The 17,365-nt window shown below is 41.1% G+C and overlaps 2 protein-coding genes across 4 annotated transcripts; one reads left to right on the plus strand and one right to left on the minus strand.

Moving 5' to 3' along the window:
* The first annotated feature begins 900 nt into the window (after positions 1–900).
* Positions 901–3,029, plus strand: LOC146710722 (tryptase-2-like). Its single transcript, XM_085455375.1, has 5 exons — positions 901–985; positions 1,178–1,358; positions 1,891–2,153; positions 2,363–2,499; positions 2,699–3,029. The coding sequence occupies exons 1-5, from the start codon at positions 931–933 to the stop codon at positions 2,876–2,878; spliced, it is 816 nt and encodes a 271-aa protein (XP_085311501.1). The 5' UTR covers positions 901–930; the 3' UTR covers positions 2,879–3,029.
* A 3,787-nt stretch (positions 3,030–6,816) lies between these two features.
* dus1l (dihydrouridine synthase 1-like (S. cerevisiae)) lies at positions 6,817–16,496 on the minus strand. Of its 3 annotated transcripts, none has more exons than XM_085453323.1 (14): positions 16,411–16,496; positions 15,246–15,487; positions 14,810–14,918; positions 14,602–14,652; positions 14,345–14,457; positions 13,738–13,820; positions 13,483–13,586; positions 13,239–13,386; positions 12,518–12,614; positions 10,568–10,656; positions 10,289–10,455; positions 8,535–8,572; positions 8,231–8,306; positions 6,817–7,936 (listed from the first exon to the last, which is right to left on the minus strand). In XM_085453323.1, the coding sequence occupies exons 2-14, from the start codon at positions 15,480–15,482 to the stop codon at positions 7,779–7,781; spliced, it is 1,470 nt and encodes a 489-aa protein (XP_085309449.1). In that variant the 5' UTR covers positions 15,483–15,487; positions 16,411–16,496; the 3' UTR covers positions 6,817–7,778. The 3 variants fall into 3 exon arrangements, with proteins under 3 accessions (XP_085309449.1, XP_085309448.1, XP_085309450.1); XM_085453322.1 differs by having other exon boundaries at positions 15,246–15,491; XM_085453324.1 differs by having other exon boundaries at positions 7,860–7,936; positions 8,223–8,306; positions 15,246–15,491.
* Positions 16,497–17,365: the final 869 nt, after the last annotated feature.

Below are 17,365 nucleotides of genomic sequence, written 5' to 3' on the forward strand. Positions count from 1 at the left end.
CCTTTGTTTTCAAGCTTCTTAAAAGTCTTCCTTTTCCTTCTTCCTCCAGTCCATCCTTTCAGTTTAGTTCCTCATTATTTTCTAGCTTTGTGTATTTTTCCCTCCCTCCTTTGTTCTTTGCTTGTTTTCCAGTAGCAGCTAAAGTGCCCTTTCCTCTTCCTTTCTGTCTCCATTTTCCCTTCGCTCCCTTTCAGTCGTACATGCTCAAGACCTTTACTTAGACTTAGAGTTTTTTATTGTCATTGTGCAGTTTCTTGCACAGTGAAATTGGGTAGCTGGACCACAAAGGTGCAAAGGTAAGAAGAGAAAACAATATACAACAAGGGGAAAACAAATAAATAATTAAAATAAAATAAAAAGCATATATGGATACATATATGTGAGTGAAACTATATACATGGAGTATGCGTAAGAACCATTGAAACAGAAACATTGTGGGTCTGTATACAAGAGCAGTTATATAGTATAATAAATAAAAAAGGGTGGAAGGGCTAAGGTCATTTAGGGTGGAGATGGAAATTCTACTGAGACCACACCTTTTATGCCTTACACTTTAACTCCACCACCCCCCACTTTTAGATAATTTAAGTGGAAATAAACACAGCAGTAGCAGGTAACTTTTCAAGCACAATGTGTCACACTAACAGGTCTGCAGTGCAGATAAATCAAATAAAAGAGTTAAACTCTTTCATCAAAGATGGCATTCGATTGTTCAAAATATATATTTTTGGCACGTTGCCAGAATATTCAACCAAAGTCTTCAATTATTTTTCCACTGTATGTTAAAAACACATGTACATTTTTTTAGGTGTGGTTTGAGATGTAAAGGGCGGGACTAATGATAGTCATCTCTCCAGCAGTGCATATAAAGCTGCACTTGTTCCCCCCTCACCACACAGAGGTACTGCTACACTGTTCTTCATCACGGCCATGGCTTTCTGCAAACTTCTGCTAACTGTGTTGGTACTGCTGCACAACAGTGATGGTGAGAGAGAAAAATGCTGAACCTTAATTTCCCAACTCCAGAGCCCAGATTTCAGAGTGCAGCCTCGATAGACTGATGCTCTAATGTTTATCATCCATTCTGAGCAAAATAGCAAACAGCTCTTACTTTGATGGGATTTAATTTTCTTAGATGCCTCAAACTTACATCCAGCAGTTTGTTTGTGTTTTTCAGGTCTACTGGGAAATGAAGTGAGGAGCTCCATCATTGGTGCAGAGGATGCCAAAAAGGAAAGTTGGCCATGGATGGTTCACCTCAACATGACATCTCAAGATTCGAAATTGGAGAAATGGGGCTGCGGCGGCACCGTCGTTGCAAAGCAGTGGGTGCTGACTTCTGCACAGTGCGTGGCTAAGTAAGTCTGTGTGTGTTTGCAGAAACGTGTCTCATTATTTTTATGAACATCCTCCAGAGCAGTCATAACAAAAAAGCTTCACACTGCATGTGAGTATTTTGGGGGAATAATTACTCATAGGGACCTTCACTGTTGGCCAATAAAGACAAAATCATTTCAGGACACTTTCTGACAAGTGTCCTGAAATGGTCTGACAAGTTAGGTGAGTGGGCCTAACTTGTCAGACCTGGAGGCCTCAGTCAGTATTTAAATACACCATATGCACATTTCAGCACCTTAAGCTGTGTTTTTAGTGAGTAGCTGCATATTTACACACCCAGCAGACACCGCATCAAGTCCAAACTAATGTAATGTTTACTCCACTGCAGCTCCTTTTCTTTTAATTCCTGCCAACTATGAAAAAACATGCGCAGCCCTTTAAACTGCTGAATGCACCAGTGTCCACAAAACCCATGTGTAGTGTTGTTTTGTTGAAGGCTTGGTCATTCCAAAATACATGAGACTTAATGTGTGTGTTTCTCTTGTCATGCAGTTATGATCATCGTCGATCGTTCGTTGTTGTCGGCGCATATCAGCTGCAAAAGGCGGCTCACCGTTACATGGGTATAGCCAATATTGTTCCATACCGAGACCTGGGCAACAGCAACTACGAAAATGACATTGCTCTGATCAAGCTGAAGAAAGCGATTACATTTTCAAAAGATGTTGCACCAGTGGCTCTGCCTGACAAGGATGACACCTTTGGTCCATCATCTGAGTGCTGGATCACTGGCTGGGGGGAAGTGGGAAATGGTGGTAAGTTAAGCACAGGAAGTAGGCTTTAAAATGTTCACGCTGTAAAAGGCAGGCTCACAGATCCATTGTAAATTGCCATACTGTCACCAGTAAACTGTATTTAATTGTGTATAAACATAGCCTACGTCCATACTTTGCATAGTAAGGTACTTCACAGATAAGAAACATCACCTTTCTGTCACTTCCATACTTTTCCTGTGTGTCCACAGTTCCACTGAAAGCTCCAGAAACACTTCAGCAGCTCAAGATTTCCATCATCTCTCAGAGTACCTGTAAGGAGAGGCTTCCTCAGATAGCCTCTAATACACTATGCACAAATGACAGCAAGGGAAGGGGTGCCTGCAAAGTGAGTTTTTCCCTTTTTTTAGTCTTTTGCATTTAATTAAATGGATTATTACCACTTTGAAATAAACAAACACTTTTTGATTTATCACACATGAAGTACTTTACTTTCACTCAGCTGAATTGACAGAAACTAGTAGTTACTCGTTACTTTGGAGTTTATTGTTGAATCTAAGTCTAAGTTGTGTGTTTTGCTTCCACAGGGAGACTATGGTGGTCCACTGGTGTGCCGTAAAGGGGGGAAATTAGTTCAGGTGGGAGTCATGAGTTCTGGTGGTTGTGGCCCCAAGGACGGCCCTGGCGTCTGTACTGAGGTTGCAAAGTATCTGACCTTCATAAACGACTACATCCACCGTCCTGGGAAAGCTCCAGCTGAGATGTGAACTCCTCAGAAACCGACACTGCCCGCTGTACTCATCTCATAAGCTGTCTTACTTTTAGCTTCTTTCCTGTAAAGCACTGTCACTCCATGGTAATGGTAGCTGACTGTGGCTCAGTTAACAGATTTCTTTGCATTAAAGCTTTAAAGCATCACTTTAGTGTCTCTTTGTGATTTGAAGAATTCCTGTTCACATGTTTCAAAAAAGGCACTGATGACACCCCCACGTCCATAGCAACGCCTTCCTTGGATACATAGTTATATGTGTGCAAATTTTTCAATCTGATTTTTAGCATTTTTACAAGTCTATATTATATACTGGGCCGGTTCTAGACAGGCATACATGAGGGGGCAGAGAGAAATGTAAAGACAAGACAACACTCTTTGCAGTCGTCTTTTCTTGCATCATTTCTCCTTGTGTCCTTTCATCTCCTCCTTCTCCGTCACCTCATCCACCTGATTCATTTCTGTGTTGTAACTACTCTGCAGTGACTAAATGTCATAACAACAGTTTGTTAATTGGATAAAATCAACGGTTATCTTTTCTTTCTTTCTTCTACTTTAGTAAATGTCCAGGTGAACAAAGGTGCTCCCTCTTCAGGAGACAAAGTGTACATATCACTTATCTTTGACAGCTTGCAGATGGTATAAAACTTTCTTTTTACAATGACAGACTTTTACCGCTTTGTTCTCACTTTTATTTATTTTGTTTTATTAAATACCTTTTAACTTTTCAGAATTTACACTCAAACCCAACCCATAATAGCCACACAGTGCACTTTGCAAATCCAACCAGCAGACTTGGGTGGGCGGGATCTAGTCTATGGTCTGCATGTTTGACACCCCTTAAATATTACATCATAGAAAGTCTCATTTTTGACACATTTGAAAGAGAGTCTTTCCAAATTTCGTTCACAATTTGACCACCTTGATTTGACCACTAGATGGCACTCTGCGCTCAAAAATATTTATAGTGTATATCCAACAACAGGAACAGAATAAACTGATGCGGTCAGAGGCACGTCATTCTTTTGACTAATTCTCATATTAACATGTAAAAAATAAAATAAAATACAGTATGCAGTATGGAACAATAACTAAAACAGATGTGTTCAATATTAATTTTGTGTTATTTATAACACAAAAGGTGTGTAGTCTAAGGAGCTTGAAAAGAAAAGCGTCTGGGCTTCTTTAGGTTGCTTGAAGATGGTTCACCTCTCATCTGAGAAGCTTCAGTTCTAAGGTCAAATGGTGGAGAGTCCCAGATATAAACCTAGTGGGAGTGACCCCCCACAGAGGGACAAAAGGACCCACTGATGATCCTCTACCTAATCACATGAGCCAACGTTTAAAACTGGGTGTGGGTCCCAATCAGCCAGGGTTTCGGGTGAGCTCACTGTGAAACCTGGCCCCACCCTATCATGTGATTTCCTGAGGTCAGATGGCCCAGGATGTGAGTGGGCGTTAAGGCGTCTGGGAAGGGATCTCAAAACTGGATTATAGATGGAAGAGAGTTGGTGTCGTAAACCCCCGCCTCTGTTCAAAGATGGTCGCTCACAGTGGACATAGATGGCTTCTTTCACTCCTCTTTCAAACCATCTGTCCTCTCTGTCCAAAATGTGAACATTGGCATCCTCGAAAAAGTGACCTTTGACCTTTAGATGCAGATGGACTGCTGAGTCTTGTCCTGTGGAGGTGGCTCTTCTGTGTTGTGCCATGCGCTTGTGAAGTGGCTGTTTGGTCTCTCCAATGTAGAGGTCTGAGCATTCCTCGCTGCACTGTACAGCATACACCACATTGTTAAGTCTGTGTTTTGGAGTTTTGTCTTTCGGGTGAACCAGTTTTTGTCTGAGCGTGTTGCTGGGTCTGAAATACACTGGGATGTCATGCTTGGAGAAAACTCTCCTGAGTTTCTCTGATACACCGGCTACATAGGGGATGACAATGTTGTTACCTCTGTCCTTCTTATCCTCCCTCGCTGGTGTCTGGTCGTCTTTTCTGTGCCTCTTTGCTGACTTTAAGAACGCCCATTTAGGATAGCCGCACATTTTGAGTGCTTCCTTTACATGTGTGTGTTCCTTCTTTTTCCCTTCAGGCTTAGAGGGAACATGGTGTAGGGTCCTGATTACTCCAAGTCTGTGTTCCAGAGGGTGATGGGAGTCAAAAAGGAGGTACTATTTGTGGGGAAACTCCCACTGGGTTTAAATATGGGACTCTCCACCATTTGACCTTAGAACTGAAGAAGCTTCTCGGATGAGAGGTGAAACGTCTTCAAGCAACTCAAAGTTCAGACGCTTTTCTTTCCAAGCTCCTTCGACCCCGCATGCTACAAACTTTACTCGAGTCATTTAGACAGCCGTTAGCACATGATTCTCCTTATGGGGACCTGATATGTTTAATATGCTGCTGAGAATATAGCCCAGAAGAAGCGTATAGTATAGCTTTTATTTTGGAAAGAGCCATTTCTCTGTAATAAACTCTCTTTTCCAAAGATGAGTGATTTCTCGATCAGATAGATTTTTTTATTATTATTTTGTTGTTTCAGCAACATTAAATTTAAAAACTGTACTTTTGAGTTAAAATATATATTTCTAATTTTAATAAATGACAAATTAAAAAGGCATGAACTTTTTTTGTATCGAAAAAATATCGAACTGTGACACCAAAGTATCGAACCGAACCGTGAATTTTGTGTATCGTTGCACCCTTAGTATTAATGTTTATTTTTATAAACACAATTTATGTTAGCATAGATGACGCACCTTGCTTTAAAATACTGCATTGTACCAGCTGCAAAGGCTATAAGAAAAACCAATATGAAAAGCAGGAAATAAAATCGACAGGTTTACCAATTTGTCATAAATTAAAAAAAAAAAAAAAAAAAAAAAACGTAAACAGGAAGCTACTGGAGCCTGCAACCAAAATTCATGTTTTTTTTTAAATTGGATCTAAAATAGCTCATAACAGTAAATACTTTCCAGCTATTTTAGGGCATAAGTAATAAAAAAAATATTGGAATTAGTTAAAGCATTTTTGGGCTTGCTTAGGTGGTCCTGTTAGTAAACAAGCTAGTTACCAAGGAGACAAAGACATCAATGCCACCCAAACAGCAACCTGAAAACGTGAAGCAAAAACTGCAGTTCCTGGATTCGCCACTTGAGGCTGTCAGTCACCAAACACTTTGCTAAAATGCTTTACAATATTAAAAGTGCATTTACTGTCTGCTGTAAAAATGGTTTGGACCTTTGTTGTAGTGTCAATAGATTTTTTCTCTGAATCTGAACACCTCTAAGACTTAACATTAGGGACTTTACCACAATGTTGAACAGGAGTCCTGTTAATCCGAGTTACCTGGATTTAGCATTTTTGTGAGTTTTGCACCTTTTGAAGCATTTTTAAATGGCATTAGTCCAAGAAGTTTGTGCTAAAGGCTGACGAGTGCAATTTATGACTTCTTTACTTTGTCCCTTATTAGCAGGTTTGTGTGAGAGCCATATGCATGTGGATGACGCTTGCTAACCAAACTAAGCAGAGCTAGTTCACAACTTAACTCTTCCACCCAAAAGGACTTTTTAAAAATTACAATGGGAAGAATTAAAATGTATTTTCAAAAATTCAGAGTCCAGAAACCAGAGGGTGATTTCATTATAGCTCCGTCCATTACAGATAAAAATCTATATATTTGTTCATCTGTGTTGCCAAATTTACAGTTGCCCCCAACCTTTGACAGTGTGGGGCCAACTACCACAAAACACACATCCTCTTTGATGTCCATTGTACCTTATTACCCTGTATACACAAGAGCATGTTTTACTCAGCAGCAGAGGGAGCGCTGAATTGTGTCCTTTATGCTCAAGTTCTGGACAGACAGTGATTTCATTCAAAAGGCACACAGTGCACTATGCACTATGGCTAATCTTAATGCAAAATAAAGAAAGTAACCACATTTATGACTTTAATTAAACACATATAGACAGGTAGATGCTGCATCCAGTCATGTCAGAAGAGCTTGCTCAGGCGATACTAAGGCTTCTGACCAGCTCCTGTATGAAACGCCACTTATTTTAAATATATGTCAAACTAAGAAATAAGTAAAGTTCCACTTGTGAGAACTGGTTTTATATTTTACTTCTGACTGAATTAAAATGGATTCTGTCATGTTTGAACAAGAAGATGAACGCTTTAATCAAAGTAATGTATATGAGCCTGAAAATGACACTTATCAGTCCCTATGATGGGTTAGGTAGTCCTAACTTATCAGAATGCTTCAAAGCATTAACGTGACAGACATTAACATGTGTGCTTGAGTTGTACATACAAAATTAAGCACACTAAACATCTTGTACCATAAGTACAGTTGCAGCATTTGAACAATCGAAACTGCTTCAGGGTCCTTTTACAGTTCAAGTACTTAGAAACTCTGTGTTCTGCCTCCACAGAGAAATAAGCAAAAGGAGACCGTGCTCTCCCTGAGCTATATATGTATGTATATGTTGGCACAGTGTTCCAGTGAACAGCAGTTGAGCAATGCAGCATCTACATGTGTGTATAACACATCTGCCACCAACAAGTTACTAAATCTTTCCCTGTGAAGACTCACCAACAACTTTGGGCAAAATAATGTCTTTAGAATATCTGTCCTTAAAAAAAAAAAATGTAAAAAATAAATAAATTATATTTGAACCACTGCCAGTCCCCCGCCCCGACTGCTTATTCACCTAGAAATCCCTTTTACATAAAAATAAGCTTTTATTTTTTGGTCTGTTGATTGATGACACTTCACCATCAGTCCCAAACAGACTACTTAGCAGCTGTGTACACAGTATGCACCGACTACTGCATGCACTGCTTCCACCCTCCAGTGAGTGTGTGGCTTGTGCACGCAGAGATGGCTGCAGTCCTGCTCATAGTAGCAGCCGAGGCTCCTCCAGTTCCCTTCTTGAATCCTGCAGAGGCTGAGGAATGTGGTCGCTTCTCTCCACCTCTGTTGTGGATCTCTCCGCCTGCTCCTTCTCCTCTGCTTTCCGTTTCTCTGCCTTGGTCTTGAACCTCAGCCCGTGGCCTGTTAAACACAGGAAATAAACACATTTATATCACAGATGAGTCGATCCTTTTCATTTCTTGTTTTTTCTTTTTCTTGATTGTGGATTCACAATCTGGATAATTGCTGTATTGTATTGCTGTGGACTGTGTAACCCAGTCTAACACATTAATGTCCTAACATGTGGCGGTAATAAACTCTGGGAGTCTTTGTGTCAATAAATCAGCAGACAGTGTGATTAGAAATCATATCCACTACACAGGATCAACACACAGCACCTCATGAGTGAGTGAGTGTGTGTACGTACACACTTACTTGGACAGTCTGCCACTTCTTTGTAAGCCTTCTTCTTACAGCAGCCTCGACAAAGGCTGAAGACGCACTTATTTCCCTGCAGAGGAAAGTAAAAGCTCACAGGATTCAGGCTAACGATCAAATAAAAGCAAATTAAGTGGCTTAATCTCAAAAGCGGTGCGAATGGAACAAAACAAAGAATTTCTAACTAAATGTCATGTCTAACCTTTATGAAAATGTGCTTGAGCAACTGACAATTGAATCTAATAGCTCATCTTTTAATCTGTTGTCCAAACTAGAAGGTCAGTGTTTGAATTCTGCTTACCTTTGGGTTACCACATTGTTCACATTTGATGTATTTGGCTGCAGGAAGAAATAAGATGCACATTAGTGACCAGTGACTCACATTTTCAATGAGGAACTTGACAATTTACAAGACCGGTCAAAAGTCTTACAGCACCCCAATTTTTCCAGTTATTTATTGCAATTCAAGTCCAATGAAAAGTTTGAAATGGTACAAAGGTAAATGGTGAACTGCCAGAAGTTAAAAAAAAAAAAAAAAAAAAAAGGTAAGGTTACACAAAACTGAAAAATATGTACATAATGTACAAAAGGCCTTTTTCAGAGAACACAATATGGGTTAACAATTTAAAGCTGTTCTGCAGCAATGGAGGTTGATCAAGCTGGTGCTACTAATTCCTACAGGTGTTCCAACTTTTCTGGATTACTTACTGTGGCGGGGCGTGGGTGGCGGCGCCACAGCAGGGAAGGCGAATGCACCTGTGCGGCATCACAATCACACCTCGCCAGCTTCAGAGTGGTGTAGGGTCCCGTCATGGGGTTGCTGTCGATGTGTGTGCCTGGCAGCCGCAAAGCTGCAGCCCATTGTAAGTGTACAGCAACCGTGTGTGGGAAAAGTGGTTGAATAAAGATGCAACAAAGCATGGTCTGCCGTGGTCATTTACACTTACAACCCCCTCTGTCTGCATAAAAGCAGTGTGGTAACATACACTTGTGAGCATCACCTGAAAGTATTGTACTGCAGAAAATTCTGTGTTGCTACAAAGATGGCGCGAATAGGGGAATTAACAATGGAAGCGAGACAGACCATCAAACACTTAAAAATGTTATTCCTACAGAGAAATTGGAAAGAAGGTCAAGGTGTCAGTGAGCACAGTTTCCTTCAACATCAAAAGGCCTCAGAAACTGTGACAGGAAGAGGCCACAACTGAATCAGAGGACAAGTTTCTGAGAGTTAACCGCCTTGTGTGATCAGCGGATCACAGAACAACAGCTTCAAGCACAGCTTAATAGTGGTATAGAAAGCAAGTCTCAGTCTCAACTGTGAAGAGAAGACTTCGAGCTGCAGGTATGACAGGACGAGTTGCAGCAAGAAAGCCATCGCTAAGACGTCAGAATAAGACAAAGAGGCTTGCCTGGGCCATGAAACCCCACCAGTGGAAGACTGGAAGTCTTGAATTTGAAATCTTCGACATGTAGGATCTTTGTACACCATCAAGTAGGCGAAAGGATGGTTCCTCAGTGTGGCGCATCAACTGTCAAAGATGGAGGAGGAAGAGTGATGGTCTGGGGCTTTTTTTACTGGATCCAGGGTCGGCGACTTGTACAGAGTGATGAACTAAAACGGCTGCCACAGCATTCTGCAGTGCCATGCAATACTCTCTGGTTTGTGCCTAGAAAATAGTCGGGGTTCATCCTACGGCAAGATAATGACCATCGAGTCTCCATCGAGCTGGTTTGGGATGAACTGGACAGAAGAGTGAAAGCAAAGCGACCTACGAGTGCCACATTTATGGGACCTTCTGCAACAGATTGGGAAGGACTTTCTGAAGAATATTTGATTTCTATTGTAGAAAGACTCCCACGGGTGTGTTCAGCTGTTATATCTGTCAAAAGTAGATACTTTTTTTTTTAAACTCCAATTCCGTATTTGTACAATGCTTTCATTTCAGAGTGCAATGAGACATTAAAATGCATAATTTTCAATTAGAAAAACTGGAAAAATTGGGGCGTTCTAAGACTTTTGACCAGCAGGTTAAGTCGACAGCACAAACTTACGTTTCTGTTCGGGGCAGAAGTTCTTTTTGGGGTTGCGGGATCTCTTCTTCTGCTTGTTTTTAGAGAGTGTGTCAGCTGACTCACAGTCCTCCAGTGCCCTCTTCTGACAAACCGTCTTTTTCAACACTGATGCCTGGCTGTTACCGTTGGTAACCGTCTCTTTTGGCCTGTAACGTGATCATCCATCAGTGAGAAATCTTTTGAGAAGTGTGTTCATGGATCAAAAGATGTGCATTGCTTTCTTTTTACTGAAGTAAGTAGAGATGTGTTGTGACTTACACTGGTCTGACATATGGCTGGCAGATCCAGTGGGGGAAAGGAAGTCCGCTTTCTTTATCTTCTGAATCTTTTCCTTTGGCTATCTCCTCCTGAATAGACAGAAAGCCACAGTCAGGAAACTTTCAGTGCCGCAATGTCTCGATGCATGCTCAATCATCCAGGTAAATAAATCCCAAAAGGTACGTCCAGATGAACAGAATCAACCTTTTGGGAGGGTGCCATAACATCACACAAACCCATTGGCTGCATTTCAAACTAAAATATAGCAAAAATGTAAAAAGTCTATGCTAATGAATCTAATAATTTTTTCCTTCTTTTTTTAGAATTACAAAAACTTCCCAACTTGTGGAAAGGACAGTAAACACTTTCTACACTATGACATACAAATCAAAGGTCATGTGACCCTGAACAAGCAGCAACTGAACAAGCTGAAGCTCTAAACCAGGGGTGAGGAACTCCAGGCCTCAAGGGCCGGTGTCCTGCAGGTTTTAGATCTCACCCTGGGTCAACACACCTGAACCAAATAATTAGTTCTTTACCAAGTAGGACCGTGTGACATGACCAAATCTCATATCCTGATATAAGACATTTATCGTCCCGACAATGATATAAACCACAAACATTTTTCCTTTTTTGTAAAGTCTGTGAATCTCGGGCAGCTCAACTTGCGTGAAGTGTTTCCAGCTGGGCGTTGTATACCTGGAGTCGACTGTTTTGACCGATGCATGAAACGATACATTTTTAGACATAAGTTGTAACGTCTGCCATTTTCTTTCTGAGTATTTATTACATGCGGGGAAAAAGCCTGTTCTAATGTTTGAGTTTAAGGGTTATTTTGAGCACCTGACGGCTCTTTTTTGCTTCTCATCCGTAAACTCTCTCCATACTCTTTTACGTGACTCTTGCGTAGGTGGTAGAAGAGGTTTGTCATGTTTGAGTCCATGGTGGAAACCAGTTTGCAGCAAAATTTGCATCGTACAGTTTTCTACTCCGTGTCAGACTTTTCATAACCAAACCATGTCCATGCTACAGAGGCAGCCCCTTGTTTAGGAATAAGGTCCTTGGTTTTTTTTTTTTACTGGTCCTTCTGTTTGTCATCATTTCAGTTTATTGCTAACGACAACGCATAAAAACAGTCGCTTGTCCATCCGTAGTGTGGTTATTTTAATTATAAGAGAAAGAGAGAACGTTAAGAAATTCATATAGCCACTACAGTGACCATCAAAACGATGAAAAAAAAAAAAATTGCCGTAAACGGTTTATGTTGCGACACCACGAAACAAACGATAGCGTAAAACGAAACGATAGACGTTTTCGTATCGCCATCTGATATATATCGTTATATCAAACAGTCCTAACTTCAAGACATGTTGAGGAGGTCATTTAGCCATTTAAATCAGCTGTGTTGGATCAAGGACACATGTAAACCTGCAGGACACCGGCCCTCAGGCCTGGAGTTGGACACCCCTGCTCTAAGCAGTTATACATGGTGTCAGTGCCGCTTTCCTTAAAGCTTAAAAAATCAACAGACAACATCAGGTTAATATCAGCATTTGACTGAAATATTAGTGTCTGCCTCTAAAAATCAAACTTTCTTGCACCTTGTAGGTGTTAAGGCTGTGATGACATCTTGACCACATGTGAAAACTATAGAGGAAATGGATCACGGTGAGTTTCTAATGCAACACAAAGTCTACTTGCTACCGAACAATGCACCTCATTATCACATCATTCCACGGATTCTTTGGGAACTGTGTTGCTGAAATGCCTGTAGTACACAGACATGACTGCAGTCTACCCACTACACAGCACAGAACTATATAAAAACATACAATGATTACTTTAATAATGTCCGTCTGCTTCTGGTTTCACCTCTGTCGCTATGGTAATGCTGAGCTCTTAGCTACCTCCTCAGTTGTGCATATTTGAAAGGATGTTTCCTGTTTGTACCTGACAGCGAAGCCTCAGCTGTTTGCTAACGTCAGCCAAACCCTCCAGAGTCTTCACTTTGGCCAACTCCTCCCTCAGGTCCTGGTGGATCTGCAGCCTGAACAGACACATGCATGCAGCATGCAGGAAAGGTCACATTTTAAAGCAGTACTGCTGAGCTATAGCAGGAAGAAACATTGTGTATGTTTCCTACCCTGTACTAGATCACTCAATGAACAGCGAGCATGAAATATGATCTGGTGCAGTTATGTTTAAACTCAGTAACTGGGTAGACATGACACGCTATCATTTAGTCTATTAGGAGCTACTGAGACCTTCCTGGTGTCATGCCCGATGTTAAAATAAGCACAGAGGACAGATGTTCATCTATGCTGGCACCTGAAATGTGTTGTAGGTCATCACAGAGAAAGTTTGATCCACCACAGCTTGTATAGGAAAAGATGGACACTGTGATGTCACTTATTGGCCCTGATGTTTTAAAACACACATAATAGACGAGGGGCGGAGCTCCTAAACCAGACTTTATCGTTTTTTATTACTCCACACTGTGTAAAATTAAAATCATGTTGTATTCAGTAATTTAAACTAATGACTGAGGCAATAAACTCATCAGCAAGTATTTTTTTGAGCTTATAAATCAAAGAAGCCATATTTGACTCTTGGACCAGTAGCATTTCTGGGAAACAGAATCGCCAAGTGCAGGAGGCAAAGAGAGACATACGTGTGATGCCACAGCTTGAAGAGGTGGGCTCGAACATAGGACAGAGTACATGGAGGATACCGCTTCACCACCTCTAGATACTCCTCAGCCATTTCCCACACCGGGGGGCTGCGGCCTTCAAACAGCGCTGGGTTATGGAGGTTCCCCTCTAAGAACAATACAACACAGAAATTGTGGTTGCTATGGTCGTCATCGTCACATCAGGGAAGAAAAGTAATAAATAAAACAAACTCCTGCTCCTGACCTGCACTCATCACTCCCTGCACGCCTGTTTCCTGAATGCAGCGCTCCACATCACTGAGGTGCTGGATGTTGCCGTTAGCAAATACTGGAATATTTACCGCCTGCCTGTAACAAATCACAGAAGTCAATATACAATAATGTTATTTGGCTCATCAGATTTTGCTTTAATATCAAAGCTACTGCATTTAATTATTAGTTAGGAAACATTGGAAACAGGAATCCATCCCACATCAGATACAGAAGACGAGCAGCTCACCGTACAGCCTTTATGTGCTCCCAGCTAGCGATACCTGTCATGGCGCCTTTCTGGTCTTTGGTTCTGCCGTGCACTGTCAGCAGCTGGGAGACACGTCAAGACCCATCAACACAGATTTATTCTAATGCTTCTGGAAACACCATTTAAAGCAAACACACAAATCAACAGTCAGAAATGAAAATAAACTATGCAGCTGTGCGTTACGCTCGTTCAGTGAAGCGTAAAACAAAGATGGCCGAGCCACACCAAACATCAGATTTGCTGAATTTACTCCTCATCACTGCTCCAGTTTAAAAAATGATTTTCTAATGTAACACACTGTTTTCTGTGCATGTAGTTTTCCTTAAAAGCTCTTATTTGTAAAAGGACTTTACATAGAAATGGAACACATCCTTAAAAATACATACTGGCAAAGTTTGCTTATGGTGACTTTTACAATAGCCCAGCTTCAGCCCGCTCGTCTGTGTCTTTCTATACACTGTACGAAGCTCAACTTAGAAAAATCTTCCCCCCCCCCTTACAACAGCAGCTAAAGTAAAAGGACAATTCTGGGAAGTGACAAGCCGGAGAGCTGGCAAACTCATTCAAATTACTGCAGAGGTCATACCTGACATCCAGCTTTCTCGAGCATCTGGGCATAGCGGACTGTCTTTTCAACCTCCTTGAACACACGGATCTTGCACGTGATTGGCACTTTGAGCTTTTCGTTGGCTAAGCTGACTGACAAATAAGGGGAAAGTTTAGGTGCCTGAGATTAAACTGATTAAACAAACAGAAGATGTGGGAAAAATGTTTTTGCATCATGAATATTCGTGAAAACATTATGTCCAACAACAGTCTTCAGTCACACAAACACAGACTTACCCATTTTTTCCAACAGGTCCCATTCATCTTGTAGAAAAACTCCATAGTGTCCTTAAAAAAAAAAAAAAGAAAAGAGAAAAGAAAAACATCAGTGTCAAGTTCCCCTTTCAATCGTCTGCAAGTTTGGCAACACTACTCTTTCTGATGCAATCTTTAAGAAATGGTAACGTAAGAAATTCATGGGTTCATATATGAATGAAAGGTTTACCTCTCTTAGCGATCATCTGTGGACAGCCCAGGTTGAGATCAATGGCGTCACAATAATCCTGAGCCAGCAAAGCTGCCTGAAGGAACACCTCTGGATCATTGGCACAAAACTGACACACAGAGGATGGAACACTGATTTAGATTAGGCAACAGCCGATGAAGTGATTAAGGTGATGTAATGGTTACATTTGTTTCTTTCTTTCTTTGCCTCTGATAAGGAGGTTTTGAAATGGGCAAAACTGAAAATTTAAATTAAAAATGGACAAATAACAAAAGCCTGCACTTTGAATTTTTTTTTACTGCACCACAAACGTCTTGAAGTTTAAAAAGAAAACAAATAAATAGAAAATACAAAACTATTAAAAGCATTTTTAAATTACTGATATTACTATTTAAAAACAAACAAACAAAGAACTCAACTCAGTGTTGATTCTCACCTGTGCAATGAGAGGGCTGTCCTCCTCACAAACTTCATTGTAGAGGTTTTCCCTCCTGTAGTTGGCGTCACGGACAAACACCTGAGCATGCAGCATGGGGGTGTAGCAAAGCTGAGCACCGTGTCGGCGGCTAAGCAAACGCCAAGCCAGCTCACTCTGGTCCACCATGGGAGCCACCACATAGCGTGCTTCTTTCAGAGTTTTCCTCCAAAACTCAAAGCCCTGAAGTTTGGCCATCACAGCTGACTTTGAGAGAAAAGGAAGGGTAAGAGGTAAATGGACTGGTTCTTATACAGCTTTTCTACTCTACCTGAGCATCCAATGCTCTTTCTATGCCGGTGCTTTCTAGCTAACATTCTCACACGTTCATTCAAACAACTGGGGGCAAGCATCTTGTCCAAGGATGTTTGGCATAAAGACTGGAGCAGTCAGGAATCGAACCATCAACCTTGTTATTAGTAGATGACCTCCTGAGCTGCACAGGTAAAAAGTTTTTTTCCTGCAGTTTCAACACAAAAACTCATCAAGGCATAAGTTTTTGAAAACTAACCAACTACTCCAAACCCTGTCAATATAGCTAAAATAAATAATAAAACAATAACGTAGAAGCAGGAAGAATAAGCAGAGGTAGCCCATCAGGTAAATGTGTAACAGATACATTTTTTGATTCTCCATGGGGAGAATCAACCCCAACCAAATGTCCAGTGTTTAGCCTCTGACCCTTCAACGCTGTCTGGGGATTTTACTTTCAGGGCTTCATTCCTGACTGTGTTATTGGGCTGCAGTATAATTATAGTAGTGAACTGTCCGTTTTCTTTTTATTTATATTTGGTTTAAATCGTCCACTTATTATTCAAATTAATTAACGAAAGTGTACTCTTTATTATTCCATGACAATTGGACAAATTGTGGCTCCAGTGTCTCTAGCATGTATCACTGACTCTTCAACTGTGCCTGAACTCTGTCAACATGTAGCTAGCAAAGCTAACCGCAGGGAACAGACATGTACCGCATGATGTCCCACCGTAGTAAGAAACACAGCCACCAGCTGAGAAACAGAGAAAATATCCCAACATAATGGTACAGCTCTAAGAGATTTACGTTTAACCTTGCTCATGTGTTGACTGCACCTATTTAAAAATCTAGGAATTAGGGTTTTTTTCACCTGTAGTCCTGGCGTAGCACTTTCCAACTATGTGTAACAGCGAAACATCGCCGGTCGGAAACCTTTTTCAGTTTCCCCCGCTTGTTCTTCTTCGTCTGCTTAAAAGCAGTTGGCATCAGTCTACGTCAGTGTTTTACTGACCCCATGTGCTGTGGTGCATGGAAGCACCAGACGAAACAATAAATCTACAGTACACGTACAATGACCGTACATATGTGATTATTTTAAGTGTTCGGCATTTTAAATCTCACTTAAGAAAAAGTGCATAACTGCTTGTCATGCAAACAATTATTTTTGCAATTATATTATATTACTTTCTGTGTGCAGTTTGCATGTTCTCCCCGGGTACTCCGGCTTCCTCCCGCAGGCCAAAGACATGCACTTTGTGGGGATAGGTTAATTGAAAAATCTAAATTGCCGACAGGTGTGATGAATGTGAGTGTGAATGGTTGTCTGTCCCTGTGTGTTGGCCCTGCAACAGACTGGCGACCTGTCCAGGGTGTACCCCGCCTCTCGCGCTATGACACCTGGGATAGGCTCCAGCACCCCCCGCGACCCTGAAAAGGATATGCGATGGATGGATGGAAAAATATAGAGGTACTATGTTTAGTTTTAATATCTGTTAGTTTGGTCAAAATGTTATTGCAATTTGCCTGATGAGGTATTCATGGGATGTCTACAAGACTGTGAGTGCACTGCCTTTTGTAAGTCTGGCCTCTGACACACACCATCCACACAAAAACAAAAACAACACTGAAACTATATTAAATGTAAAATAAAACAATTTCCAGTAATGTATTTAATGGGGTGGCACAGGCGAGAGAACAAGAACATAGTGAGGGTGTTGTGAAACAGACATTCTCTTGTTTAATGGTGTTGGGCCAATCATATTTTAGGTCACCCCACGGACCATGTGGCCAATGATTTCTGAGTCAATTCTTGTGCAATTCTAAAA

This window comes from Copadichromis virginalis, linkage group LG4 (genome assembly GCF_057382275.1).
Source record: "Copadichromis virginalis isolate Kocher_CV1m ecotype Utaka linkage group LG4, C_Virginalis_male_GT1.1, whole genome shotgun sequence".
NCBI classification, from domain to species: Eukaryota; Metazoa; Chordata; class Actinopteri; order Cichliformes; family Cichlidae; genus Copadichromis; species Copadichromis virginalis.

What these genes read in the sequence shown, in the direction of transcription:
- dus1l (XM_085453323.1), bottom strand. Translation starts at nt 15,482, where the DNA reads ATGGCCAAACTTCAGGGCTTTGAGTTTTGGAGGAAAACTCTGAAAGAA. An exon ending in GGACCTGTTGGAAAAAATGG is followed by an intron (nt 14,458 to 14,601) that starts GTAAGTCTGTGT and finishes CTTATTTGTCAG; the next exon opens with TCAGCTTAGCCAACGAAAAG. An exon ending in GAGCACATAAAGGCTGTACG is followed by an intron (nt 13,587 to 13,737) that starts GTGAGCTGCTCG and finishes GATTTGTTACAG; the next exon opens with GCAGGCGGTAAATATTCCAG.
- LOC146710722 (XM_085455375.1), top strand. Translation starts at nt 931, where the DNA reads ATGGCTTTCTGCAAACTTCTGCTAACTGTGTTGGTACTGCTGCACAAC. An exon ending in GGGGGAAGTGGGAAATGGTG is followed by an intron (nt 2,154 to 2,362) that starts GTAAGTTAAGCA and finishes GTGTGTCCACAG; the next exon opens with TTCCACTGAAAGCTCCAGAA. An exon ending in AGGGAAGGGGTGCCTGCAAA is followed by an intron (nt 2,500 to 2,698) that starts GTGAGTTTTTCC and finishes TTGCTTCCACAG; the next exon opens with GGAGACTATGGTGGTCCACT.